At 48.2% G+C, this 27,893-nt stretch overlaps 2 protein-coding genes across 14 annotated transcripts in view; one reads left to right on the forward strand and one right to left on the reverse strand.

The window, feature by feature from the left end:
- Positions 1-9,753: 9,753 nt before the first annotated feature.
- Positions 9,754-24,039, forward strand: NR2E3 (nuclear receptor subfamily 2 group E member 3). The gene is made up of 8 exons (XM_082444168.1): positions 9,754-10,050; positions 10,605-10,731; positions 10,891-10,994; positions 11,083-11,331; positions 11,446-11,621; positions 12,514-12,760; positions 13,012-13,117; positions 15,869-24,039. Exons 1-8 carry the CDS (start codon positions 9,957-9,959, stop codon positions 15,999-16,001), a joined length of 1,236 nt encoding a protein of 411 aa, XP_082300294.1. The 5' UTR covers positions 9,754-9,956; the 3' UTR covers positions 16,002-24,039.
- Positions 20,694-27,893, reverse strand: part of MYO9A (myosin IXA) — a 285,101-nt gene continuing 277,901 nt past the window's right edge. For all 13 annotated transcript variants that reach the window (XM_082443570.1, XM_082443569.1, XM_082443573.1 and 10 more), the window contains 2 exons: positions 26,292-26,434; positions 20,694-25,615 (listed from right to left, as the gene is read on the reverse strand). In XM_082443570.1, the coding sequence (XP_082299696.1) occupies positions 25,152-25,615; positions 26,292-26,434 (607 nt within the window). In that variant the 3' untranslated portion in view covers positions 20,694-25,151. The remainder of the gene's footprint in view (positions 25,616-26,291; positions 26,435-27,893) is intronic.

A 27,893-nucleotide genomic window follows, 5' to 3' on the forward strand; every position in this document is an offset into this window, starting at 1 on the left:
CTGGGGCCTAGTCTTGAGGTGTGAGGAAGAGTTGGCTAGAGGAGAAGGACCCTGGGGCAATCCTGTTGGTAAGCCAACAGTGGGTATCCCAAGTGAGAGAAATCAGAGAAAGAAAGATACTGCCGGATATCACTGATACATGGAATCTAAAAAAAGCCAAAGTTGTAGAAACAGAGACTAAAATGGTGGTTTCCAGGGGCTTGGGGGTGGAGGAAAAGGGGAGATGTTAGTCAAAGGGCACAAACTTCCAGCTATATGATGAATAAGTCCTGGGGATCTAGTGTTACGGCCTGGTGACTATAGTTAATAACACTGTAGTATATATTTATATGTTGTGATCTTAAATGTTCTCACCACAGAAAAGAAATGGTGATTATGTGACATGGTGGAGGTGTCAACTAATCATATTGGGATATATAAGTCTATCAAATCAACACGTACCCCATAAACTTGCACAATATCATATGTCGACCACATCTCAGTGAAGCTGGAAAAAATTTTAATAACAAATAAATAAATAGATAAATAAATCCTCAAGATAACACCATAAAAAAGAGATAGAGAAGAAAGCAAGCCAGGCACTCTTATTCAGAGAGAAAGTTGCAGGGTGCCTCAGCCCCAGAGCTCTGCCTTTCTCTCCTTCCAGGAGGGGGCGTTGGTGCACATAACAGCCAACCCAATCCAAAGCCAGCCCCTGGAATTTTCCTCTCCGCTGCATTACCCCTTTCCCCTAAGCTCCTCAAAAATTACGTAGCAAGCTAAAAATTGTCAGTGAAGGCAGATTGAGGGAGGGCTGCAAACAAAGGGAAAAACGAGAAAGACTTAGACTTGAGAGTATGTCCAAAGTCACCGACGACATATTTCTGTTTCATTTTTCATGTTGTCTGCTTGTATGAGCATATATTTTTAAATTAACCTTTTATTTAATAAAATTTCAATCATAAACAAAATTGTAGAGATAATCGTTCAGTGAAACCCTCTTACCCATCTCCCACAAAAACAACCACCAACCTTAGTTGTTCTCAGTTCATATCCATTTGTTTACTTTTTTTTTTTTTTTTTTGCTGGAATCTTTAAAAAGCAAATCCAAGACATTGAATCACTTCTCTGGTAAATGCCTCAGCATATGACTCTAACAGTTATAAAGATTGTCTTTTATTAAACATAACCACAATACCATTGTCAGAACAAACCAAATTAAAAACAATTACTTAATGTATTATAAATGTGTGTATTTGTCTGTAAACATTTTATTTTCAAAATAATTTCAGAATTCCAGAGTACTTATTTTAAATTTCAATGTCTTATTCGGGAGTCTTACCTTAAGATTGTGTCTGGGAGTAAAATAATAGATCAACAGACTTAAAAGTTACCATTGAATGGAGATTATTAAATAAATAAATAAGTAACTAGGTAAATAAATAAATAAAGAATTGACCATTCTTTATGCTGAAGAAACAGTATAACAACATAAGAGATCAGTAAAGTCATAATGATAATTTATTTTAAAGACTATTCTTCCATTAAATATATTAAATATATTTTAATAAAATTTTTTATAATTTAATAATTCTATTAAATAACATTATTTAATTTTATTAAATAAAAATAATTTCTATTAAATATATTAAATTTAATTCGATATCAACCAGAATGCCTCTGACTTAACAGAATTAGTTTTGGTTTTGTACACAAATGCCATAGTGTTTGTAGCATTTTGTACCTTGCTATTTCATCATAACATTTTTCCATATAATCCCCTTTCAGTGGCAGAAAAAATAGCCATCTGGGAAATGTGTCATAATTTATTAACTGAAAAAAATATATTTAGCTATTTCCAATGCCTGGTGACTGAAAACGACATCTCATATCATGGTGTACTGTCTGCGTAAGAAACTCCATTAAAGAACAGGTCTTCCAAACCCCTTTGAAGATAACAGGGAGCAGGAACAGCATATGTGAAGCCCGTGTTTTGGGGAGGAGTTTGCTGTACTCAGGGATGCAGGAGACCTTTGTGGCCAGAGCGGGGAGCAGGGGCAAGATGGCAGCCCAGGCTGAAAAGATGGGCGGCAGCCAGTAATACACCCCGGGACCCTTCCTGTACCATTCACCGTAGGGAGAATTGCTTTGATCATATGCATTTTCTAAAATGTCATCCTAAAAAACATATCCTCCATCTCTGTGGAGAGGCACTGGATTTTTGCTACCTCAATTTACTGTCTTCACCAAATTAATAAATGGAGCTAATAAGGAATGTCATTAAACACAGCTAACTTCAATATCAGAAGTCAGGAAGGAAAATATGCCAAATGTGACATGTGAACATTGCTCATCTAAACAGTTCAATTTGGGCAATTTCTTTACGCCCATGCAGTTGTCAGGATGTTGTCTGGATCTTCAAGAATAAACTGCAGTAGACACAGGCAGAGCTGGAGTCTTTGTGGTGACATCTCAGTTAACCCTCCACAGTCACAAGACAGATTCTCACCACACACACACACACACACACTCACACCTACACACATGCACACCTACAGGTAATTCCCAGTCATACGTGGTGCAGCCCCAGAGCCCTTCCCTTAAAAGCAAACGTAGAAAACAAAGGTTCCTACAGAGTAATCTTTTCACTTTTCTCTATAAGTGATATTGTAGCTTGAGTCTAAGAATCTGCACTTTGTAGAAAAACTGAGAACAAAAATGCCAACTCAAAGTCACTTTCCACAGCCTAGAATATCTGCTTTATCCTTTTAATCTACCTGGAGACAGAATGTGTCTGGAGGAGATTTTCTTTATTAAACATTTGAAGGTGGTATTTTAATAAGGTATTCCCATTTTATTTTCTCCCTACCCTTGGGCAGATACATTCTCCTAAAATAACCAGCTTATCTGCCTGGGTTTGAATCCCAGCTCTGTCTCCTACTAGCTGTGTGACTTTGGGGAAGTCACTAAACCTCTCTGTGAAAGGAGGATAATAATGATAATGCCTATCTGATAGTGTTGTGAGGATTAAGAGAATTCACGCAGATAAACACATAGAACTGCGTCTGGCATGTAACAGTTTCTTAAGTAAATATTTCCAATTATTATTATCATTCGAGGTCGTATTTATTTCAAATTAGCTAATCTTTCGAAAAAAACACAGAAAAGCTTTATCTTAATTATAATTATGACACATGTTCATTATTAAACATTCAAACAACACAGAAAAATATAAAGCAAATAAAAGAGTAAAACTCTCCTTCAGAGAAAACTGCCGACTTTGAGCATCCTCACAGACAGTTCCTGAGTCTGTATACACACGACACCGGAGATAACGTTACATGCCTGATGGCCTGGGGCGCCTCCCGGACATCTGTCATGGGAAGTGCTTCCTGCATCTGTGAAAACAGATTGGTGACCTGCCTCCAGGAAAGCAGGAAATAACACGGCTCAGGCCAGTGGTTCTCCGCCAAGGGCGAGTCTGCCCCTCAAGGGGACATTCGGCAATGTCTGGAGACATTTTTGGTTGTCACCGTTGGAAAGAAGGGGATGCCACTGGCATCTAGTGGGTAGAGGCCAGGGAAGCTGCTAAACATCCTACAGGGCACAGGACAGCCTCCATGACAAGAATGATCTGGCTCAAAATGTCAGCCGTGCCCAAGTTGAAAAACCCTGCTTTCTTTTTTTTTAACACCTTTATTGGAGTATAATTGCTTTACAATGGTGTGTTAGCTTCTGGTTTATAACAAAGTGAATCAGCTATACATATACATATATCCCCATATCTCCTCCCTCTTGGTCTCCCTCCCACCCTCCCTATCCCACCCTTCTAGGTGGTCACAGAGCACCGAGCTGATCTCCCTGTGCTAGGCGGCTGCTTCCCACTAGCTATCTATTTTACATTTGGTAGTGTATATATGTCCATGCCACTCTCTCACTTCGTCCCAGCTTCCCCTTCCCCCTCCCCGTGTCCTCAAGTCCATTCTCATACAGAGTGAAGTAAGTCAGAAAGAGGAAAGCCCTGCTTCTAGGTTGCTTCATTTCTAGGAGATAATAAATATTATAACCCAGAGGATCAGCCAACTAGAATACACTGGTATGGTTGTGCCTGTAGTTGAACTTTTAACATACCTCCTTACTGGTTTTCAAAGAGCTCCCACCCCACCCGGCCCTCACTGCCCCAGCCCCTCCCTGATCTGCAGAGCGTCCCGGGGTCCAGCACTAAAGGGTTGACACCAGGCGCAGTAAAAGGAAGGGGCGCGTCCAGGACCAGGCCTCCATCTCTGCGGCTGCGGCTGTTCTGATTAGCCAAGGCCCGGCCTGAGCCGCTGCTAGAGATTTGGGCCTTCCCCTTGGGTAACGTGGGAGAGAAACCCAGAACATGAGAAGCTTTTCATTCTCACACATTGAAACACTGAACCATTTCTTCATAAATATTTCCTCTGATGATTATTATTATCGGTAATAGTTACTTCAAATTAGCTCTTTTTTAAAAACTGAAAAGACCTTTGCTTTATCTTGATTATATGGTAACACGTGTTCACTATTAAACATTCAAAGGACACAAAATTTTCTGAGTGTGGTGAGAATTTCTGCTGGTCGTAGCTCCGCTAAAGGGTGGAGAAGCCCACCTCTCCGAGCACCGGGGAGAAGGAGAGGTTAAAACAGACGTCGTTCACTGTCAGTCATCACGACACGGAGGAGGGGAGTCTCCCCACAGGCCCCCAGCATGCAGCAGCAGATCGGATGTGTCCTGCACGGCCTGCCTTTTGTCTGCTCGTCCTCGGATGGGGCTGGGAGCCTCTCCTGTTCCTCTCAGACCTTTGAAAGGATTCTAGGAGAGAGACTTCAGCCGCCAAGAGCTGGGAAGCTGCGCAGGGGATATCTGATTATTTCTAAGTGTTATCTTGAAGAGGAAATAAAGAGGCTTTGTTGAGAAACTTTCCTGCTGGCATCGGTCCTTTGGAGTCCTGAACCTTCCACTCACTGCTCTAGAAAAAGCAACTATTAATTAATTCAGGTCCTGCCGCGGAGAAAAAGAGTCCCGTGATCTGTGGCCAGAAATTCCTCTGAGACACATGAAATCAAACTGTGCGTGCTGTTTTGCAGCTGGATTGAGGTTGAAATACTGTGGTCGTATTTCCCTGGAAATGAACTTGGGAGCAATGGCTGTGTAGCATTCCACTGTGGGGATGGAGCATACTTCATCTACCCAGTTGTCTGCAGATGGATGTTTTACTAAAATCGCTACAGAGAACAGCCATACAATTAAATATTTGTGAGAGAGTTTCCTAGAAGTGGAATTGCTGGGTCCTGAGCTCCAGAGCCCATGCACTCGCCACTAGCTATCCTTTCTCAGAGATAGCAAAGACCCTCGGATGGGGAAAAAAGAGAGAATTTTGAAGAAATCCCAAAAGACATGCTCTCACATACTGTGAATGAGGTTTGCCCCAAACCAGAAGCCCGTGGCTGCCACAATGGGAGCCATGCCACCCAGCCTAAGCAGGCTGATCGGCAGCTGGTCATCCCAGGAACCACCGTCTCCGCCCGATGGTGGAGCCCAGTGCTTCTCTGAGGTCAGGGACCTGATGACACCGGGGACGACAGGCCCCAGACAGGCTGGAGCAGGCAGCTTTACCTGCTAGGGTCTTCAAGGTCCAGAGGGAAGTCAGTTCTGCAGCCTTCATCGTGAACCCATCTCCCCACCCGCCCCAGCCCCCCAGCCCCCCTCCACCTGGTCCCAGACTTCCAGGGAGTCAGAAGGAAGTTGCTGACCTGTCCCCTGGGGGAATAATTGTATTAGTGATAAGGTGGCCTCTGGCGGCTTTGTCAGCAGATTCAAGGCTTTGGGCTGAATAATCCTTTGGTGTCTGCCCCAGCAGCTGGTGGTCACAGATCGGGAGAGACCCCCCCCCACCCCCCGTCCCCCGGCCCGGCTGGGCTGTCATCTTTTCCCCCAGCACAGTCACAGCTCTGGCTGGGTCTGAACTGCCAGAGAACCGAGGGCCAGGATGAGAAAGGAGCTTGGCTGGAGAGCCAACAATGACATAGAGAGCCAACATAATAAAGTCAAAACCAACAGTGTAAGAACAAGCAGGTCAAACACTGCCGGTGTCTTTTATTCTAATGGATTTATTTATTTTTTATTCTATACCCACTCTAGAATACCAGGAAAAGAAGGACAAGTTAAAAATGGACTTCTGTCCGTTAAGTGTCTTGTGATCCACATGCCCAGCTTGGCCTGAAACTCTGAACCTGACCCTTGGAATCTCCCATCGACTGAGGAGAGAAAGTTGACCTGGCATGAGGTCAACATTAAGGACAATATCTGGCCCTGGAGGTGCCTCTAGAAAGAGAGGAGTCGGGGCAGACTACCTGGAGGAGGTGAGCCCTGAACAGGCCTTAAAGGATGGGGTTAATTGGGTAGGTAGAGCAGGAGGGGCAGGGCAGCTCAGATGGAGAACAGCAGAGAAAAGACCCACCAGGGGAAAGAAGTCCCCTCCTTCTCCGCTTCCTCACTCAGCTCTCCCCTCGACACCTCCTCCCCATGCCTTCAACTCCTTCCTCGTGGTCCTTCCCATGCACTTGCTCGGAGGAACCGAGCCTTGGAGCAATCCTGGTGTCCACCTCCTCCTCCCAGCCTCTGCCACCCTGCTGGGGGCTCCAAGGAAAATCCTATACCTGCCCAGACTGTCACCGTCTTTACTCTCAGCTGGGACTCAGAGTTTCCCCCAAAGTCCCTCCTTGAGTCCCTCTCCCAGCGTGGCTCTTCAGACCTCACCTGTGCAAGGTGTTCCCCCCAACCTCTGCCTTCCACCCCGGCTCCCTTCCACATGCCTCCTCCCTCTCACCTTGGATTGTGCTAACCCCTGCGGTGTCACCTCCCCTGATCCCACCACAACCCCCCCCCGCCCCGGGGCACTAGCCTACCCAGTTTAGAGAGGGTGAGACAAAGAGAGAAGCAGAATCATTTGCTCACACAGCCAGGAAGATGTAAAACCAGGATCCGAGGGAGGTCTGCTGACCTGGAGCCTGCCCTAAGCCCTGGGTTCTCTCATTCCTTACCAACGACCCCTCTCCAGGTGTGCCCTGCACCCCCCAGGCTTGCTTCAGGGATCTGGTATTCGATTCACACCCCATCTCCAGCTTTACTCTCTCTCCCCTGCCTCTTTCTCCTCTGTGTCTTCCATTATAAAAAGAAACTCCAGTTCTCAAGTATTTTTCTTTTAATATCTCCCTCCACAGGAAGAAAAAAAACTTTCTTCAGTGTCACCCTTCCTACAAACCCCTTAGCTCTGTCTCCTTCTCCTCTCAGCCCAGTGCTCTGCTTCCAGGTCCTCCCCACCCAGGGCCATCTGCTGTCCCTTCGTGTGGAATGACTCTGGCCAAGGGCGCCAGCTACCTCCTGCTGCTAAAGCCTAGCAGAGCGACTGCTCAGAGTCTTCTTGGAGAGCACCGTGGTGGAAAGCGGGAGTCCGGGGATCAGACACAAGTTTGAAACCCCCATCTCCATCCCCAACCTCCTCCACTGCTCTGTAGCTGTGTGGCCTGAAGGGAATTGCTTAACCTCTCTGAGACTCAATTTCCTGATCTGTGAGTTGAGGGTAATAATGATAACTCTTTATAGGGATGCTGTGAGGCTTGGATATATTGCCAGCATTTGTGGAAGCACTCTTCTTGCTTACTTTCTCATCCTTATTGTTGGGGATATAAACGACCTCAAAGGACACTTGACCTGGTGGATGCCTCCAGCCTTGAATCCTCCCCAGCCCTTGCTCCCATGACCCGCGCCGTCCCGATTTTCCCTCTTAGCTCCTCTGCCAGCGGATCCTCCTCGGCCCAGGCTTCCAGGACTAGAGGCCGTCAGCTCAGCCTTGGGCACTTTCCTACCGCACAGGGTACTCCAGGCAGTCTCTCAGTCCCGGGGCTTCAGGGACCATCTCTTTGCAGACAAGGTGGGGATGGGTTGGTTGGGGGCGTGTGGAGTTGGTCCGGGGGTATCTGTGGGTGGAAGCTCGGGGCAGAGATGCAGGCAAGAATCTGATGTGAAGTGGTCGTGGAAGCCGTGAAGGTGTGCAAGATTACCCAAGCAGAGAGTGGAAAGGTCTGCTGGGGCCCTGGAGGTGCTCAGGGGTTCAGAGGGGGAGGAAGACAGTGAAGACAGTTCCAGAAGAATGGAAGAGATGAGCTTCGGGAAGGAGGGATGGGCCAATCGAGTTCAAGGAGATGCCCTTGGCTTTGGAGGTTAGGTGGAGCAGGAGACCTTGGCCGTGGAGGGTCCCGAGGGGCTGCCCATCAGCAGAGCGGTGAGGGCAAGGACAGAGGCAGAGGAGCCCAGGTGAGGGGCCTCAGCTCAGTGGCCTCGATCTTCTGAGGCCCCAGAAAGCGGATTACCCTGCAAAGCCCCTCGAGCTGACTTTCCAAATCCCCAGTAGTGCTTCTCTGTCACAGGGAGGGTTAGCCCCACTTACATAAGGGCGCTGCACCACCCCCTCTGTCCCCTTAACTCCATGATTCCTTCCAGAAGTTTCACACTGTCCCTCCTCTCCCTCAGGCTCTAAGGCTGGGCCAAGCCCTGCCCCAGGCTCACCCAGAGGTGAGCCCAGTTCCGCCAGATGCGTGGTCCCCTCCAGACCAACATGGGGCTTTCTGCTGCGGCCTGGGCATGGGGTGGGAATGGGGATGGGGGCCAAGGAGCCAGGAAAGGAACGGCTGTTTGCCGAGGATTCCTCTGGGATCTTCTCCACAACCCTGAGAAGCAATCAAAATAACAGCCCCCGTCATTTATTACATGCCTACTAAGTGCCAGGCCCTGGCATGCTTTGAGAATCATCTGACTTAGCTTCCCCAGCTACCCTACAAGGCAGGTACTTCTTCTGTCACCCCTTTTTACCGGACACTGAAGCTCAGACAGGTTAAAGTGCTTGCTCAGGGACGCGTGGCTGGCTGTGAGGGAGCAGGGATTTGAACTTGGGTCTGTCTCGGCTGTCTCCACCCACCCTCGGGGTCAAAGGAAAGACAAACGCCTCCTCCCGCCTCCCCACCTCAGAACCGTCACTGGGTTCGAGCTGGGAAGATTGGATCTGGGGACGCTGAGGGACCAGGCTGCCTGGGACTGTGAGGACAAGTCAGGGAAGGGCCGGGAGGCCGCCTGAGAGCCCGTGGCCAGGTTCAGGGGCTGCGTCCTCACCCGCTCCAGTCCTGCAGGACACCCTCCACGTGGGGCCCAGACCCCACCTGCAAGCCGGCCTCAGACCCTGCATTGGACCCATTTCCACGTGTGACGGGAGCTGCCTCTGTGCTGGGCGTCTGGGTGCTGCTAGCCTTCCAGGAGTGCCCAGACCCTCAAATCCTGGGCCCCAAGCCGTCCCTTATGAAGGGATTAGGTGAGAAGCGCCGGGGCAGAGAGCAGTACCCGCAGTGCAGCCACACCCAGACACACACACACCTCGGCCACACACTTGTCCCCAGACCCCTACGGTCCTGGGGCCAGTGGAGTCCACACCTCCCTTCACGACTGGATCAGCTTGAGAGCACAGGGACCCGGAGACACTGAGCAGCCTGGGAGCCAGTGTGGGCGCAGCAGGCCCGACCGGCTCCCGGGGGCACCTTGGTAATGCTGCAGGTGTGGCTGGTTGATCCCCTGTGGAGACAGTAAAGATTAAGAGGATCATAAGCTGCATCCAGCGCTGCCCTGGGAGAAATCTCCCCAAGCCGGAGCCGCTGCTCTGAGGGGAAGTTGGGGCAGCTCCTGAGTTTAGACAGAGGGGCCAGGAGGCAGGAGCACAGAGAGGAGAGACAAGGAGACAGAGACAGAGGGAGAAGTAGAGATAGACGAGAGACGGGGGCACAGACAGAGAGACAGAGGATCAGAGAGGGAGGCAGAGGCTGGGCCCGGCTCAGCAATCCTGAGGCACCTCTTAGGCAGGAAGGCAGAGGCTGCCCTGGGACCAGCCAGGACCAGGCTGACAGCGCCCATGAGCTCCAACATGGCTGCAGCGGCGCCGGCAGCTGTGCCTGCCTCCAGGAAGGAGTCTCCAGGCAGGTGGGGCCTCGGGGAGGAGCTGACAGGTATGGCTTTCCTGGACGTAGTAGGGTCTGGACCCTTGGAGAGTGGAGTGTGGGTCAGAGGTTTGCAGGGACCGTGAAAGGAGCCGGAGCGACTCAGACCGAGCCCCAAGGACTGTGGGCAAGTGTGAGGGAACCTGCTGGCAAACCCAGAATCCTAGAAACATGGGGATCAGACAGGACAGCTGAGTGGATGGGGGAGGAAAGGAGAGAGAAGGGCCCTCAGGGGGTGGGAGCAGAGGTCCGCAGCAGTGGTGCCAAGATTGCTTTTGTGCGTGAGGGAGCCTGAAGCCACCTGCAGAGAGAGGGAGCGGGAGGTGGGGCAGAGAGTGTCCTCTTGTTGAGAACTGGTCGTGGCGAGAGAAGGCAGAGGAGGAGGGCTGAGGGGGTATGATAAGCGGGACACTTTTCCAGATGGGAGAGACACCGGTGCGTCTAAAGGCGGGTGCACAGGAACCTGAGGACGAGGAAGCAAGGAGGGCGTAGGGGTCCCTGAGGAGGCGGGAGGGGTATGTGACCAGCCCTGCCCAGTCCCCACCAGCCCGGCTGCCCCTCAGGCGCAGGGCCCTCGCTCCAGTGCCGCGTGTGCGGGGACAGCAGCAGCGGGAAGCACTACGGCATCTACGCCTGCAACGGCTGCAGCGGCTTCTTCAAGAGGAGCGTGAGGCGGCGGCTCATCTACAGGTGAGGCAGGGCAGCGCCCGCCGCCCTCCAGCCCCCGAAGGTGCCTGGGAGGGATGGAGGATGGTCAGGGAAGAAGGAGTTGTGGCAAACATGTCCGAAACCCACGGCCCAGGGCCTGGGCGGGACCCTGACTCCCTGGGGGTTCCCCTCCGCCCACAGGTGCCAGGTGGGGGCAGGGATGTGCCCGGTGGACAAGGCCCACCGCAACCAGTGCCAGGCCTGCCGGCTGAAGAAGTGCTTGCAGGCGGGCATGAACCAGGACGGTGAGTCGGGAGACCACCCGGAGACGCGTGGCAGAAGAGAAGGGGGCGTGTGACCCGCGGGGCGTCCTGACCCTCCCTGTCTCCCCAGCCGTGCAGAACGAGCGCCAGCCACGAAGCACCGCCCAGGTCCGAATGGACCGCGTGGAGTCAGACACGGAGCCCTGGCTGGAGCCCCTGGCGGCTCCCCCGACCCCAGCAGGGCCCAGCCCGCGGGGCCCTACACCGGTGTCTGCAGCCAGAGCCCTGGGGCCCCGGGCCCTCACACCTCCAGGCCACCACCACTTCATGGCCAGCCTGATAACGGCCGAAACCTGCACTAAGCTGGAGCCAGAGGATGGTAAGTGGGAGGATGGCTGAGCTCCCGGGTCCTGCCTTCATCCCACACCCGGGTCCCTGAGACGCCCCTGCCGCCTACCTCGGAGCAGGCCTGATGCACAGCCTCCTCCAACAGCCGATGAGAATATTGATGTCACCAGCAATGACCCCGAGTTCCCCTCGTCCCCATACTCCTCCTCCTCCCCCTGTGGCCTGGACGGCATCCATGAGACGTCGGCTCGCCTCCTCTTCATGGCTGTCAAGTGGGCCAAGAACCTGCCCGTGTTCTCCAACCTGCCCTTCCGGGATCAGGTATACCCGTCAGGGGGCCCACAAGAGTCCGCCGGGCTGGGGGCACATACCTCCTTGTGCAGGTGATGATTGGCGGTGCACGCGGCTTGGGGATGGTGACGGTTGGGGACACCCACGCCTCAGAGTCAGTGATGGTCAGAGACACCAGTCTCAGTGATGTGACTGCTGGGGGTGCTACAACTCTGGGCAGCGATGATGGTCGGGGTCATCACCCAGGGGAAAGTGATGGCCAGGGACACACGGGGACCAGGGATTTGAAGACAGTGCCTGTGCCCCTCTGGGTCTTCTTTCCTCCTAGACAAGCCCTCAGGCCCTACAGATGCTCTGTATGTCACAGGGTGGTCTGCACACCCTAAACAGCATCAGTGGGCAAACCTGGGCTCCCTTGGAACACAAATGCCCCTGACTTCAGGGCTTGCATTTCAGCCCTGCCTCTTCTCCGCTAGGACACCCCTCTGGGCTTCTCATGAGCAAGGGGACCTGTCATGACAAATCCAGGAGAAGGGCACACTGAGAGTCTGAGAGCTTAGCCAGTGGTTTGGATGGAGCAGCTCAGAAGCCAGGCTGAGTCGGCTGAGGATGCCTAACTTAGGATGCTGGTGGGGAGGCCCTGAGGCTGCCCAGCTTCTCACAGCTCCAGGATTTCCTGTGTGTTCCACTTGCAGCTTTGGATGGAGCCCACAGAGTATCTTGCAGCTGAGGCATCTGGGCCACATGGTGCCAAGTCCCAGAGCTCTGGACCCCTGGTTGATGTCAGGCAGAGGTCAGAATGTTCTGGGCACCCGGGACCAGCCCTTCGTTTCCTAGGACACCCGAGAAGGTGGCAGAGGTTCCAGGCTGAGCCAGAGGAGCTGTGTATCAGTCATAACGCTCGCCCTCTCTCTGGGCACAGGTGATCCTGCTGGAAGAGGCATGGAGTGAACTCTTCCTCCTCGGAGCCATCCAGTGGTCTCTGCCCCTGGACAGCTGCCCACTGCTGGCCCCGCCTGAGGCCTCTGCTGGTGGCAGCTCTCAGGGCCGGCTGGCACTGGCCAGTGCAGAGACTCGAATCCTGCAGGAAACCATTTCAAGGTTCCGGGCACTGGCGGTGGACCCCACGGAGTTCGCCTGCATGAAAGCCCTGGTCCTCTTCAAACCAGGTAGCTGAGTCTTTGCCCAAGCCTTAGAGGAGAGTGGTTGGGGATGAAGAAGGGGAATTCTGGTGACTTCCTTCTGCCTCTCACTTTCCCTCCATGGCCCCACATAGACGCAGATGTGTACAGACTTCTTCCCTGGGGGCAGGAGGGGATGGATGGCTGCGGGGCTGGGCTCACGCCTCCTGAGGCCCTGGCTGACTGTGAGGGGGGCGGAGGGGCTGAGAGAGAAGCTCACTGCTGCTGCTTCTCTCCAGAAACACGGGGCCTGAAGGATCCTGAACATGTGGAGGCCTTGCAGGACCAGTCCCAGGTGATGCTGAGCCAGCACAGCAAGGCCCACCACCCCAGCCAGCCTGTGAGGTGACCTGCGCACGTGCCTACCTGCCCATCTCTCCCTTCATCTCGCCACCCCCCTGCCCACCTCTCTGGCACCAACTCAGGGCTGCACTGTTTAGATGGCACAAGGGTCTCAGTACAACCAGCCCATGGCCGACACCTACTGAGTGCCAGGCACAGCACCAGGCCCGGGCGTAGGGACCAAAATGTGCATAAGGCAAACTTGCTGTCTCCTAGGGGTGCCCAGCACAGTGACCACACTGCAGTTGAGGGCTGGTCTTGAGGGCTGCATGTGTCTGCAGGAGACAGAGACCCACTGGGAGAGGGGGTGCCAAGCAGAGCTGGAGGCAGGGCTGGACTTGGAGGAAGGATAAGGTCTACAAGGAGAGAAATCATCATTCACCAAGAGGGGGAGAGAGAGAGAGGCAAATATGCATATGTTCTTAGGTCAGGAGCCCAGTTTGGAAGGTGTAAGAGATCGCTGTCACTGAGAAGGTGGGGGACTAAGCCAGAAGGGCTCTCTGGCATCAGCCTGTTCAGGCCAGCCAAAGGCCAAATCTGATTCACTAGGCAGAGAGGAGCCACTGCAGGCTTTTGAGCAGGAGAGTGCTGTACACAGAGCTGGGCTTCAGGCAGGGGCGTGGCAGTGAGTACAGAGCAGCCAACCAGGGAGGGAAGCAGACATTGCCATCATCCAGGGGAGCCGTGGAGTTCTGCTCTTTGGGAGTGGAAAGGCAATGACAGACGCGGGCGCCACTGGGAGTTGAGATGGGTCAGACTTGGCACTTGAGTGGATATAAGGAACGAGGGGAAGAAGAGCTATTTGGGAGACGAGGTAGTCAAGAAATAAAAAGGAAAGTCAGGAGGAAAAGAGTTTTGAGGGAACATGAGGCCTGTTGGAGGTGCAGCGGGACATCTGACAGGGAGGCATTTGCACAAGCCATGTGCACGGACAATAGCCCTGCCCTGGCTGGGTTTGGACGACAGTGGCTGCCAGCTGAGACTGTGGCTGCAGGGATAGTGGGGCAGAAGCCAGTGCTCTGGGACTGCCCGGCTCGCCCCGGCACCAGCAGATCCAACGGAGCCTCAGCAAGATTGGACCACTTGGACTCCAGGCACCTATTGGCTATTTTAGACCATATTTTCTGCATTCTCTTGGGCCCCCAGCAGTTCTCTCTGAAGAAGTAAGCTAACACGGGCACCCTCGAATCCCCTGTAATCTGACAAATGATCAAAAGAAGAGGTAGTTTTCTTTTAGAAAGAGTGAAAGATACAAGGACTATACCCATCACACAGAAAGATTTCTGCTATTGGTGAGCATAGGTAGAACGTGTCCCTAAGGCTCAACACAGCACCCTAAGAACAGTCATCACAGACATTCAGGCACCAGCGGCCCTCCTTCACCAGGTTTCTGTTGGGCTCAGCTCCCAGAGATGTCTGGGCATACTGGTTTTGTGTCAAATTTCAAAATTCTGATTAACATTTCCTTTGCCACTCCTATTGGAGTTGGTTCAGTATCAACTGCAGGCAGAAACTGAGTGCTGAGCAAGTGATTTGGGGTTCTCTAAAGCCAGCGTATTTCAGTTTTTAAAAACTGCAACACCCAGGAAGAAATGGAATTTCCATCATAACCCAATAACACACAGACCCTGAGACAAAGTTCCCCCAAATAATACCTGCCCTTACTTTGAATGATTTACTCTGATATTTCTGTTTAAATTATTTAAATTGTTTATTGTTTAAAAAGGCTGGTTGTGACCCACTTCCGGCAGTTTGAAAAACAATTTCTCTACTTGGCTTTATAGTTACTCCTTCCTGACACTCCTTAGATCAGAAAAGCAGAAGAAGGGAGGGGTGCACGACTGCTCAGTGCCACCGGCTTGGCTCTTACAAGAGAAAGAAAGCCCTTGGTTTGGCAAAACAAGTTCAGTAGGTCATTGGGAGGTGGGAAGGCTTCCCATAGACCTCCGTGGTAGAAGCTGAGCTTGGAGCTGCCCCACTTTGATGTGGCCTCCTTGACATTGGGCACTGACCCCAGCTGTCAGTCCTCCCACCCAAGGAGGGTCTAATGTCCCTCCCTGTCTCTTGGGGCTTCACCATCCACCTCCTCTGCACTGGGGACCCCTGCCTTGGCAAATGGTTCTTATTTAAAGCTACAATGACTCCTTTTCTGGATGAGTATCTCAGCCACAAAAATTAAGTTTCGATTGCAGAACATTTTCACTAATGGCTAGCTACTCTATCATCCTAGGTGGCTTACAGAGGGGAATTTATATATATATATATATATATATATTTTTTTTTTTGGCCGTGTCACGCCTTGTGGGATCTTAGTTCCCCAACCAGGGATTGAACCCAGGCCCCATGAGTGAAAGCGCCAAGTCCTAACCACCTGACCAACAGGAAATTCCCAGGAATTTATATTCTTATTCAAATATATGTGGTATTAATCATCATGTAATTATAACCATTATATTCAATTAATAATATATTCACATGTACTATTAATATAAATAACTTCTCACTTTATAATCTTTACACATAATAAACAATATTTATTCACTATTTTCATCACACTCCTCAACTAAAGATCGGAGGAGGGCCACAGTGGGTCAGGGGTAGGTGAATGGGGCCTTTCCTCTAAACTCCTCCTCAGTCGCCCTGGGCACCGGTCATCCCTCCTCTCCTTCCCCCTCCGCCTCTCCTGGGATGGCACCATCCCTGGGACTCGGGCTCAGAAGCTGGTAAACTGACGGTGTCCTCTATGCTGTTCAGGTTTGGGAAACTGCTCCTGCTCCTCCCGGCTTTGAGGTGTATCACTTCCGAACGTGTTGAGCTCCTCTTTTTCCGCAAGACCATAGGGAACACTCCAATGGAGAAGCTCCTTTGTGATATGTTCAAAAACTAGTGGAGGTGGAAATAAAATGGGTGCGACCACTGTGGAAAACAATCTACTGAAGCTAGACATCTGCCTGCCCTTTGATTCGGCAACTGCACTCGTAGGTATGTGGACCTAGCAGAAATGTCCACCAAAAGATAGGACAAGAATGTTCGTTGCAGCTTTTTTCATAATAGCTCCAAACTGTACAATGACAATAGGCTGGATTAATAAATTGTGGTACATTCATATAATGGAAAACAGCAATAAAAAGGAATGAACCATCAATATTATGTGGCAACATGGATAAATTTCACAGATGTAAACGCTGAACAAAAGCATCCAGGCACCACTTCTGCTTATACAAAGTTCAAGAACAGGCAAGATTAACCAATGGTGGTAGAAGTTGGAATAGTGGTTACCTCCGCGGCAGGGGGTGGGGTTGATTGGAAAGGGGCCTGAGGGAGCCTTCTGATGTGCTAGAAATGTTCTTTATTTTGATCCAGGTGGTGGTTTCATAAATTTATCCATTCATAAAAAATTAATTGAGCCATGCACTTAAGATTTGTGCAATTTACTGTATTGTTAAACCTTAAAAAGAAAAAAATTGAAAAAACAAAAACAGGAAGACGATGTGGCCAAGGCTCTCCCTTTGAAGATGCTGAAAGCGTGAGCACAGGGTCTCGAATGCCACCTGGTTGCCACTCCGGGTCGTAGTCCAGGTGCCACGAAGCCAAGCCCAGTGAAAAACCTCCCAGAGGATTCAACAACCCAGCTTCTCTCTAGATGGCATCCCACCACCCCACGGCTTCTCCCCATCTTTCTCTTCCTCATCCTTCCTCACCTCTCCGTAAACAAAGGTGAGCTCCATGCAACTCAACACAAGGCAGCCACGGGCACTTTTTGTGAAGGGGAATCTCCATCACTTCTTTTTTTTTAAAAAATAAATTTATTTATTTTATTTATTTAATTTTGGCTGCGTTGGGTCTTCATTGCTGCGCAAGGGCTTTCTCTAGTTGCGGCGAGCGGGGTCTACTATTCATTGTGCTGTGCGGGCATCTCATTGCGGCGGCTTCTCTGGTTATGGAGCAGGGGCTCTAGGTGTGCGGGCTTCAGCTTCAGTAGTTGTGGCACGCAGGCTTAGTAGTTGTGGCGCAAGGGCTTAGTTGCTCCACGGCACATGGGATCTTCCTGAACCAGGGATCGAATCCCTATCCCCTGCATTGGCAGGTGGATTCTTAACCACTGCGCCACCAGGGAAATCCATCACTTTTTTAAAAAATTTATTTATTTCATTTATTTTATTTTTGGCTGCATTGGGTCTTCACTGCTGCGCTCGGGCTTTCTCTAGTTGCGGCGAGCAGGGGCTACTCTTCATTGCGGTGCACAGGCTTCTCATCGCGGTGGCGTCTCTTGTTGAGGAGCACGGGCTCTAGGTGCGGAGGCTTCAGTAGTTGTGGCACGTGGGCCCCGTAGTTGTGGCTCGCGGGCTCTAGAGCGCAGGCTCAGTAGTTGTGGCACATGGCCTTAGTTGCTCCACAGCATGTGGGATCTTCCTGAACCAGGGCTTGAACCCGTGTCCCCTGCATTGGCAGGCGGATTCTTAACCACTGCACCACCAGGGAAGCCCCCCACCCCCGCATCACTTCTTAATTCCTTATGGAAAGATGAAGTTCAGACAAACCTCTTCCTTTTCAAAGATAAATCCAGAAGACCTAGAAAATAATAATTTAAAAAATATTAACATATCTCAGGCACTTGATACACCAGGCAGTGAACTGAGCACTGAATGTGTATTGTTATTTAACCCTCAGATTAATCTGGCAGGGGGACCAGTCACCCCATTTATAGTTGAAAAAAGCTGAGGCTCAGAGAGGACGCACACCTTGGTATGACTCCGCTTAACCCCGGCACTGTCCCCCCACCTTACCCCTCCGTCCCTGCAATCAGCAGAACAATTCCGTTGCATTTTCTGCCTTCAAAGAAGAAATGCTTAAAGCCAAGAAGAAAAAGGTCATGTGAGAAATCTGTGAAATCCTAGGGGTTCCCTGCCCTTTGGCCTGTATATGAATTCTCCTAGTTATCCAGAGATGTCTGGCCTTGATGGAGGAAGGATGGTTCAGAATACTCTGCTCTGGAAATGACAATAGCTAGACTGGTGCCCAGAGAAGAAAGAGTATGGCAAATACTGCCCAGCTTAAGCCCTTCCCACCTAAGCACTCAAACTATTCAAGACCCTTGATCTTCTAAAAGCATCAGACTTGCCTCAGTTATTTGGGTCATTTAATGTCTATAATGCCATTATACTCTCCAATTCCCTATCCAAAGTTCTATCCGTAAGGTTTAAAGGCCTGAAGTCTTTAAACATATAGAAAGCCTGAGCAAAGGCATGCTAGCAAGAAACATGGTTGAAATTTGACCAAATAGGCCCTGAACATTATCCCGCAGTCTTGCTTTGGGGAACATAAGGCTGCAAAGGCAGCCTGCTGAAGTTCACAGGCTAGTCTCTGGGATGTGTGAGCACAGCAATTCTACATTGAGAAAGAGATTGGGATCTTCAGGAAGAAGTCTTGGAGAATTAGAGGAGGTACATAAGCTGAATTATCTGCTGCCAACCTGGCATCCATACCCCACCCCCCGCCCCACCCCTCTTAAGGTCTTGTCTTCATTGCAGAGATGCCAGGAAGTACATTTCCCAGGATCCCCTTCCCCTATGGTTTGCTAATGGAAGGGAGGCACTCACGTGAGATTTGTCAAGTAAATGAGGAGCCATTATTCTCTGGAGGCAGTTGCAGCCATGTGTGTGGGAACACGGAGGTTTCACAGCAGCCTTCTTTAGAGTTGCAGGAGCTTCCAGGCAAGCTCTTGAGAACTTCAGAACTTTTGATTCAGATCTGCTGGCTTTCTGGACCATCTGTGGGAGCTTTCTCTCATCTGTTTCCCCAGTTCTTCCAAAGTTTATGTTAAGCCCCTAATACCTATATTAAGTCCCTCACACCTGAAATATACTAAGTGGCCTCTGTTTTCCTAATACAACACAGCTCTCAGTTGATCCCAAGATTTATTCAACCTTTTGCCGTAAATTGGCCCCATGAAATTCAAATGGGTTACAGCTCTGTTTCAGTGCACTTAGGGCTTCTGCTAGGGGAGGGGATACTACGAAAACTCCTTTCAGCCCTCAATGCCAGAAATGTCTCTGGCTATGAAACACACAGAGGAAGACCCTGTGGGACTATCTGGGCCTTTCTTTTCAACTGCAGTTTTCAGATTTGTGAGACACTTCTCCTCCTCCACCCTTGAGGGAATATTTACGGGTAGGAAGGGCAGAGAAAGACTCAAAGATGCCAAGAAGCACCCATTCAAATTAATAAATATAACCTGATAGGGGAACCCAGATATTGTGGATGATTAGTCTCCATCTGGTGGACACCACTGGTTTTCCCCACTAGGATGCGAGCTCCATGGGGGCAGGAGCTTTGTTCAGCAACGTACCACCACCAGCTAGGACAGTGCCCTGGGTCAATACTTGTTGGATGGATGGACGAACGGCCACACAGAACTGAGAAGTGACATGCTCCTCGGAGTCCGAGATGACTCACAAGATTCAACAGACGTTACATGTGTCTTATCCATATTCACGGTTATGTCCCTGGCTCTAAGATGCTGTACTGCTATCCAATCTAGGAGACAGAACAAGTTTTTAAAAAGCAAAGCTCTGGTCTGCATCTCCTTACAGCTTTCTGCTCTTATCTTTATAATAATCAAAGGTTTGTTGTGGATTCAGTAATCACAGGGGCAACTTTTAAAAACGGCATTACTAGGTTTTATTTAGCCAATTAAGGAAATCTTAGTCCACTATTTTGTTGTAATGTGAATGTAATGCAAAATGTAAATGTAAACTTGATGTAAAAAGAAATGTGAAGGATGATCCCAGAATTTTAAAAATTGAATAAATTTGACATTAGGGGAAAATTGATGACATTAATTTTTTTTCAATTCCACCTGAGACTTGGTTTGGCATTTGAGAACCCCTGATCTCATTCAGCCCTCTCATCCAAAATGTAAGTGTGGGCACCTTTTGTTAGGTGCTGAGGATCTAAGAGTCAGCAAGATAGGCTCTTTTCTTGCCTTGGGAAGCTGACATCAAAGTTTTCTGATGCCACAAATACTGGGAGCTGTTGAGAACACAAGACCTCTAAGCCAGTTCAAGGGGGAAGAGGACATTTCCAAGTAGAACTGCTTTTTACACTGAGACCTGAGAGTCAGTTAAGAGTTATCCGAAGAAGTAAACCTGGGGGGGAGGAGAACACATTCCAGACAGAGGGCAAATGACTTTCCCAAAGTCATGCAGTGCAGGGGCAGAACAAAAGGATACACTAGGGCCCTCTATTAGCAGCTATTGCTACTTCTTCATGGCCTTTTTGGTGAGGATCCCCAATGTAGATTTACTGCCTTCCCTGCCCACCTACCTCTAAATTGATTAAATGAAGTCTTGACGCTTAGCATCCATCACAGAAAACTCACAGCTTGAATCTCACCTTCACTTGAACTCTACTGAGTTCCAATAATTACCACCTCTGTACTTTGAAAATTTGGGGGCTCAGTCCTTTCCTTAAAAAAAACATCACTTTAACAAAAATCATTGCTCTTCCTTGGGTTCAGGTTGGAGTGAGTTGGGGTGGGAGCCAGGATGGTCAGAAAACAAACCACACGTATTGCTGCTTCTGGAAGCTTTGTTCTTTAATGAGCCACGGAGTGATCTGCTCATCAAGCTGCTCTTGTGTAGCCATACAGTGCATATTTTGAGTGACACAAACTCTACTTTATACACATGATGTCCCCCTCCCTCCCACCAAAAAAAGATGAAAAAAAAAAAAAAAAAAAGGAAATCACAAAGTGCCTGTTGATTGCATCAGGAATGTAATCAGTTCTGTGGGTGAGACAAATCATTCTTCGTATAGTATTATTCTGTTAAACAGTAAAATGATATTATATTTCACAGGATATGTCCTTTTACAATACATAGTCTTTTATAAATTTACACTCAGCATACTTATAAATTACTTTCAATCCATTAAAATAATATAATACTAATCTGTAGTCCACACCTTTCCCTTAGTAAATACAATTACTTGTTCAAAAGGTGCAAACTTTTATATGACCTAACAGGGCTGATAAATAGGCATTAAGTATGGATGGAGAGCAAGGTGACAGACCCCTTGGTGGGGCTTTTGAAAACAGTTTCAACCAAGAGACCAACAAGACCTAAAAGATCCACCTCCACAATCATTGTTTTGCCCTTTACCACCAAATCAAATGTGGGAGTGGTTCCAGAGCAAAGTGGTTAACAGTATTTTAGGGGCACAGAAAGACAGAGGACTCCCACAAATACGAAGGAATTTTACTACAAGGCTAGCGTGGTTTTGGGGGACAGTGCCAACTGTCACAAAATTATGGGTAGACAAACACATCTGTCAACACAGAATGACGTTGTCCAGCTCCCCACCAAGGGGGAGAAAATAGGGAGAGAGAAGGATGAGCAAAGCTGTCTGGACTTTGTTGTCTTCTTAAAACTCTGAGCTTTAAACACATCCTGAGAACACTTTCTTCTCTCTGGTTCACCAAAGTGCTTGTGAAAGGTACACATTCATTATAGTTAAAAAAACCACGGCCCACAGGCACTAAAGTGGGCCTGCAGAACCTTGCTGGACCTCCTTTTTTCAGCATGCTTCTGGAACCCTCTGTCTTTGACAGTGAAAACAACCCTATTGTTGTTGTGATGGAAGACAGAAGTCTCCACTAACCCCCCAGCAAGGTAAGAGGTGTAGCTGGTTTCCAAAGCATGAGAAGGTGGGGCTCTTGTATCCCACCCCCTAACCTCAGGTCCCTCTACCTCTGCAAGGCTCATACTGAGCTGTATCTCCTTTGTCTTTCAGAAGCCGAGTGGCAAAATAATTAAAATGGCAGGAAGTATAAAGCGCATTACAAACTCAGCACGTCACCTTCCTAAATCCTTCCTGTATTTGCTTCGCTTTGTGATACACAGTGCACACGTCTCTGCTTCCATTACGTTTTCCATGGTAAGGGATACGTCGGCTTTAATTGGGAGAATTAAAAATCCAGGCTGTGTTTGGGGCTGGGAACGTGTGATAAGAAGAGAATGCTCTGCATTTTAGAGTATGGGCTTCAAATGAGGGGCTGCCCCACTGCTGCCATGCAGGGATTTCCTTTGAGGCATTTGAGATCAAAGAAAATGAGCAGAGAGGCAATAGGAAACACAAATTTGACATATACTAAGGTTAAATATCTCAATCATAAGTGATTGTAATACAGCAGCGGTCCCCAACTTTTTTGGCACCAGGGACTGGTTTCGTAGGAGACAATTTTTCCACGGACAGGGGGCGGTGGGGAGGGGGAATGGTTCAGGTGGTGATGCGAGCGATGGGGAGCAATGGGGAGCGGCAGACGAAGCTTCGCTCGCTCACCCCGCCGCTCACCTCCTGCTGCGCAGCCCGGTTCCTAACAGGCTGCGAGACCGGTACAGTCCGCAGCCCAGGGATTGGGGACCCCTGGTAATACAGCATCGCCTTGTGGTAACATAACTTTAACCACGGAGAGGACCAGTTAAGATCAGAGGGAAGGAGATACAGCACTTGGTTCTGACAGTTTTTTAGAGTTATGGCTTCATCTCCTTCCCAGGCCAACAATGCCTGTTATGTTAGGAGAACAACGGCTTGCTTTCCTTCAAAGGGAGGGTCCCACGTTTGCTCTCCATTCTTATAATTGCATGGATCTCCCTTCCCCCACCCTCCATTCTGGCAGCTTGTTAAATGACTAGAAATCCACAAATCTAGCAACTGAAAAACAAATATTTATTTAATTTTATCCAATTTCAGGTTTTAGGTCCCTGAGAAAAATTATAAAGTCTCTTAACATCCATCGCCTGGTTCCTATAAAGTGACCTATATGAGTAGTTTTTTAACTGCCAAAAACTTACTTTGCAAAACAACAGCAACAAAACAAAAACTCCACAAAGATTCAGAGGGGAGGCCACGTGCCAAGATATGTTTCCCAGGCCATTTCTGTGGGCCAAAGAAAACTATTCAACAGGGCTAATCTCTTTTTTTTGTATGGTATTTAACCAACGTTCTGGAGCAAGTGGAGCGTAGTAGTTAGTGCCAGCTGAAAACCACCCTCCCAAGAATAATGGGACTGACTGTGCCTGGCACGGGGACTGGGGCACCCACGCTGACACACCATGCTGAGGGGTTGGGTTTTACTCTAGGAGACTCTCAAATTCAGATTTTTAAAGGCTTTACCTTTGTTACTCCTCAGGACAGCATGAACAAGGTGGCAGATGCTTGCAGGATATAAAATCTAACATTTACTTACTAACCATCATCATTCTGGAGATTTAGAAAGATTCCTTTCCCGAGGTCATTTCTGAACCGAAACCAGAGAGAGGTAAGCCTCCTGCTACCTGTAGCTGCCACTCAGAATGATGTTCCATGTCTGGCCTCTGGGGCTCAACAATAACCACGGAGGCAGTGGCATGAGGTTCAGTGTTGTGTAACAGGAGAGACTCTGCCTTAACGAAAGTCTTAATATTTCTATAACTTCACATCAAATAAGTATGAAAAGGAAGAATAACCATAATTCAGGTTACAGATGGTAAAGGCTCTTTTTTAGAACAGTGCATGTGGTAGTTAGACAAGATGCATTTAGTAACTTTAAAAAAACATTTTCACATACTTATCTCAAGAAAGGGTATCATGTTTCATTTTCCATATATTATAAATAGGCAAAAACAGATTTCTAATCCCACAAATGCTAAGAAGCTTAAAATGCTTTCATAACTCAGGTATATGGAGACACCCAGTGGTGAGAAAAATGGTCTGACTTTTCCCTCAACCCAGGGATGAGTGGCTCTCACCATCACGTCCAATGGCCCCTAATCTGTGGGAAGAAATTCCATGGGAAGCAAGGTAGCATAAGGTTAAAAAGAAATATGCATACTATACATATATATATTTACAGTAAACTTCAGTAACCAGAATATTAACAAAAATAGCTTCAAGTAGTCCTTGATTTTTTTTTTTCATCTATTTAATACTGATGGTCTGAGGAAAAGAAGATAAAAGTTAGATGGGTCATATTAAAAACTTTTCTCTTTTTTTTTTTGGCAGCTTTCTGTAACACTTATTCATGCAGTGCTGTGTGTGAATGTTTGGGGAGAAGTGATTAAATGGTCACATTATTTGTCTGAGCTCGTGGTGGAAAGCCACCAGCAGATAAATAGGTTCATATACGATCTTCAGTTTAATCTATACAAAGAGAAAAGCCTGGATGGATTAGTATGAAACCCTCATGTTTAGGGTTCACCATGTCTCTGGGACATTTAAAAAATATTAGAGGAACCTGATCCTAGAATCAGGGGCTATAAGAACAGTATAGCTACTGAAATTTCGGGCCATGCAATATATTTGGCAGGAACTAACCAGGAGTTAAACCAGCATTGATTATTACGACATCAAACATCATCAAAAGCAAAACATGTATTCTCCTCTTCACTGTGTAACCACAGATGTCTGAGACATGCTCTGATGGCTTAATGGAGACAACTGCTTTTTCACTTTCCCCAGAATATAACATGGAGTGTTTTTCAAAAATCTTAAAATAGAGGGCTTAGGCTTTTTGTTTATAAATCCTTGGAAAAAAATTATATTCTACCCCAGTTCCTAACTATCCCAAAATAAACCCAAAGGATTTCACTTTCATGGTTAAGAAAGATTTATGTGTTTTCTTCAAATGTCAGAAATCAGTGGGTCCCTCCAGCCCACAATGTCCCCCCAGTTCCACACTCACCTCTGGGAAGGGAAAAGAGGAGGGAGGAGAGGCAACTACAAAGACCTCCACAACTGACCCAAATCCCCAGGCCCTGGTTGCTTTGTTTAGTCAAATCTCTAGTCAAATACAGCAGCCAAGGCACAACTGGCACCATCCCTAGCAGGCTTCAAAGAGGCCTTTCCGCTTCGGCAGGAGGACCAGGAATTCAGCACACAAGGTCTTGGTTGTATGCTTGGGCGAGAGGCAGGACCACAATTAGGATGAATATTGTGGACCAGGTGATGAGGCCCCAAAGATGAGATGTAGCCATGAAGGGACAACACATCTGCCAGTTCAGACCATAAACTCATTATTTCCAAAGAGAGCTAGCTGTTGGGTAGAGCTGCAGTCTGGGTCCACAGTTTTCCTGCGGCCAGACACAACTGTCCCCTCTGGGGTCTCTTTGGTTTTCTGAGGTGAGTTTTTCACATTCTTTAATTTTTGTTTGCCCTTTTCAGGGTTGAAGGTTCCTCTGCTGATGAATTGAGGCTTGTCTTCTAGGGACTTGGTCTGGCCCAATGGCCCTTCCACTCCCAGGGCCTCGCCAGCTGAGGAAGCTCGGTAGAATGGAGATTTGGAATAAATTTGAAATCGTCTTCTGGTCCCATGAGAAGATGCAGTGCTAGATGAACATAAAGAAGAGACTGAAGAGTCCACTGAATCCAGTGAGTCTTGCTGCTTTTTTAGCTGCTTCCGAAACTTGCCTGAAGGTTCAGACTTGCCAGCTGCCTTCAGGGAGATAAGGGCTAAGCTTCTCTCTAATGCAAGAAAGAGACCAAAGCTGTAAATGACAGTTCCCTCTGGGACAAATCACCATGTGATGAAGAGGTGTCGCTGTTCACATGGAAAGTGGGCGGCTAAGATCTGGAGGGCCCAGGTTGGCCTACTTTGTGAACAGACACGACTCGAGAAGAGCTCACCACACATTTCTACACCACCCATATCGTTTCAGAATCAACCCCAAGGAAGTCTGCAGCTGGACTATGGCATCAGAAGAGGTCTACAACCGTCCCTATCATTTAAAAAACTGCCAGGATATGTAGGCAATTCCACATCTCGCTGAAACACGCCAGGCAGTTAAAGACCTTGTTTGCTACAGTCCCATCTCACAGCAGGGCTCAGCTCCTGCTACCCACCCTTAGAAAATGGATCATGGGTCAGTAAGACACAGAAGCTGTGACTGTTGCCTTTTCTCTGTGGTAAATATAGAGAAAACATTAAATTGCAAAAGTAATGCCTTACATTGAAGGCTTGGTCCGATGAACAATTTATATAGAAGTTTCACAAAATCGGTATATTTCAACTCTTTAGGATTTTGTCACCTTTTCATGTAAACTCAAGGCCTTCTTGAAAGGGACTTTGTCTTCACTTGGGAATCCTTATTCCTTCTTTGCAAAACAAATCTGGAGTCTTTGGTCTAACATGTTCATTTACCTGATTTCTCAGCGATGGCACCTTCAGACTCGATATTCAAATTTTCAGAGCTATCCGCAGTCCCTATGGAGGCCTCAGACTCAAGGGTTTCATCATCAGAGGCACGGGGTTCCAGTACAAGCATCTCAAAAGTTAGCTCTTCCCTGTAAGATACCATCAAGAAACGCATTATCATTTGATAAGAAACGGAAGGAAGACAACAGGAAAAAAGACCTTCCATGAAAATCAGGAATTGAGGTAGCAAAAACAGTCATGTTTCTTACTGTTGCCTTCCAGGGTGTTGATAAGGACCTGAAAGCACAGTCACAGTGAAGGCTAAAGACAGCAAAGGCTGGGACCTATAACAGGGCTAAGCGTGAGGTAGAGAAAGATGCTGAAGCTACGAGACCTTCTGGTAAAATGAACTCTGGGTTGGTAATCAGGAGATGATTCTAAACTCACTCTAAACTCATTCATAATATATCAGGAAAGTACTTTCCTCTCTCTGGACCTCAACTTTCTCATCCACAAAACAAAGAGATTAAACTAGATAGTCTTAGATAGTCTCTAGGATTCCTTCCAGCGCTTAAACTATTTTCTACAAAATTTTATTCACTGGTTACAGACTATATCCTCTACCTTGACCAAGGAGAGACCTCTAGATCTCCTAGATGAAGTAAAACACTGATTGACCTTTTCTGTCCTTTGAAGCCTTTGCCATCTCCACTTAAGAGTATTCTCTACTCCTCCTCATCAATCACCCACTTACCTCTCAGTCATGCCCCCTCATTCCCTGAAGTCTTTGGTACTTGGCTCCTAATCTCGCTTTCTCACTACTGCCTGACACCACCCTGATCTATTTCAATCCACATCTTTGTGAAAGCTCACATTAATACCCTAAAACCAAAGTTCCTTTACGTCTGCAACTCCTAACAACCTCTCCTCCACTTTATATAGGCTATTTTCTCCAATGGGCAGATCCTAGAGTTTGTCAATCCAATTCTCCACTCTGTCCACAATCTCCTTATCCTTCCAACTGTAACTCCGTTTTCCATCAAGTCTCCTCCCTTTCAGAGCCCTCGTAGCTTCTCTTCCACTCTACCTAGCTTTAAATTATTCATCCTTTAATACCTCCAACATCTAGCTTGAGATTCATGGACAATCTTTTCAAGGACAGTCTCACCAGCAACTCATTGCTGCATTTACACCTGCCATAAGCAGTGTGCATTCACACCTCTAAGACTAGGCTCATACGTTTTCCTTTCTCTGGAAAGACTTTTCACCTTCCTAGCAAATTCCTATTCACCCTTCAATACTTCCAATGCCATTTTCATCAAAGCTGAATTAGGTCCTCTTTTCAGATCATTTTTATATCAAATAGCTAGCTCCTGGTCAAAGTAGACCACTTTTGCCTTACCATGTTCAGCACACCTGAGCCCTAGCTGCCTTTTTTAGCTTGCCCAAATTCGAGATTCAATCCTGACAGGCAAAAAGTACTTTAACAGACTCATAACCTCTCATGAATCAAGCTCTCAGACCTAGGATTCTGGGATCCTGGGAACTCAGGAACAAAAATCCCCTTAAAACATAGGAGTCATCATTGTCAACCAAAACCACTACACA

Source organism: Balaenoptera physalus (assembly GCF_965194825.1).
Source record: "Balaenoptera physalus genome assembly, chromosome: 2".
In the NCBI taxonomy this organism is placed as follows: Eukaryota; Metazoa; Chordata; class Mammalia; order Artiodactyla; family Balaenopteridae; genus Balaenoptera; species Balaenoptera physalus.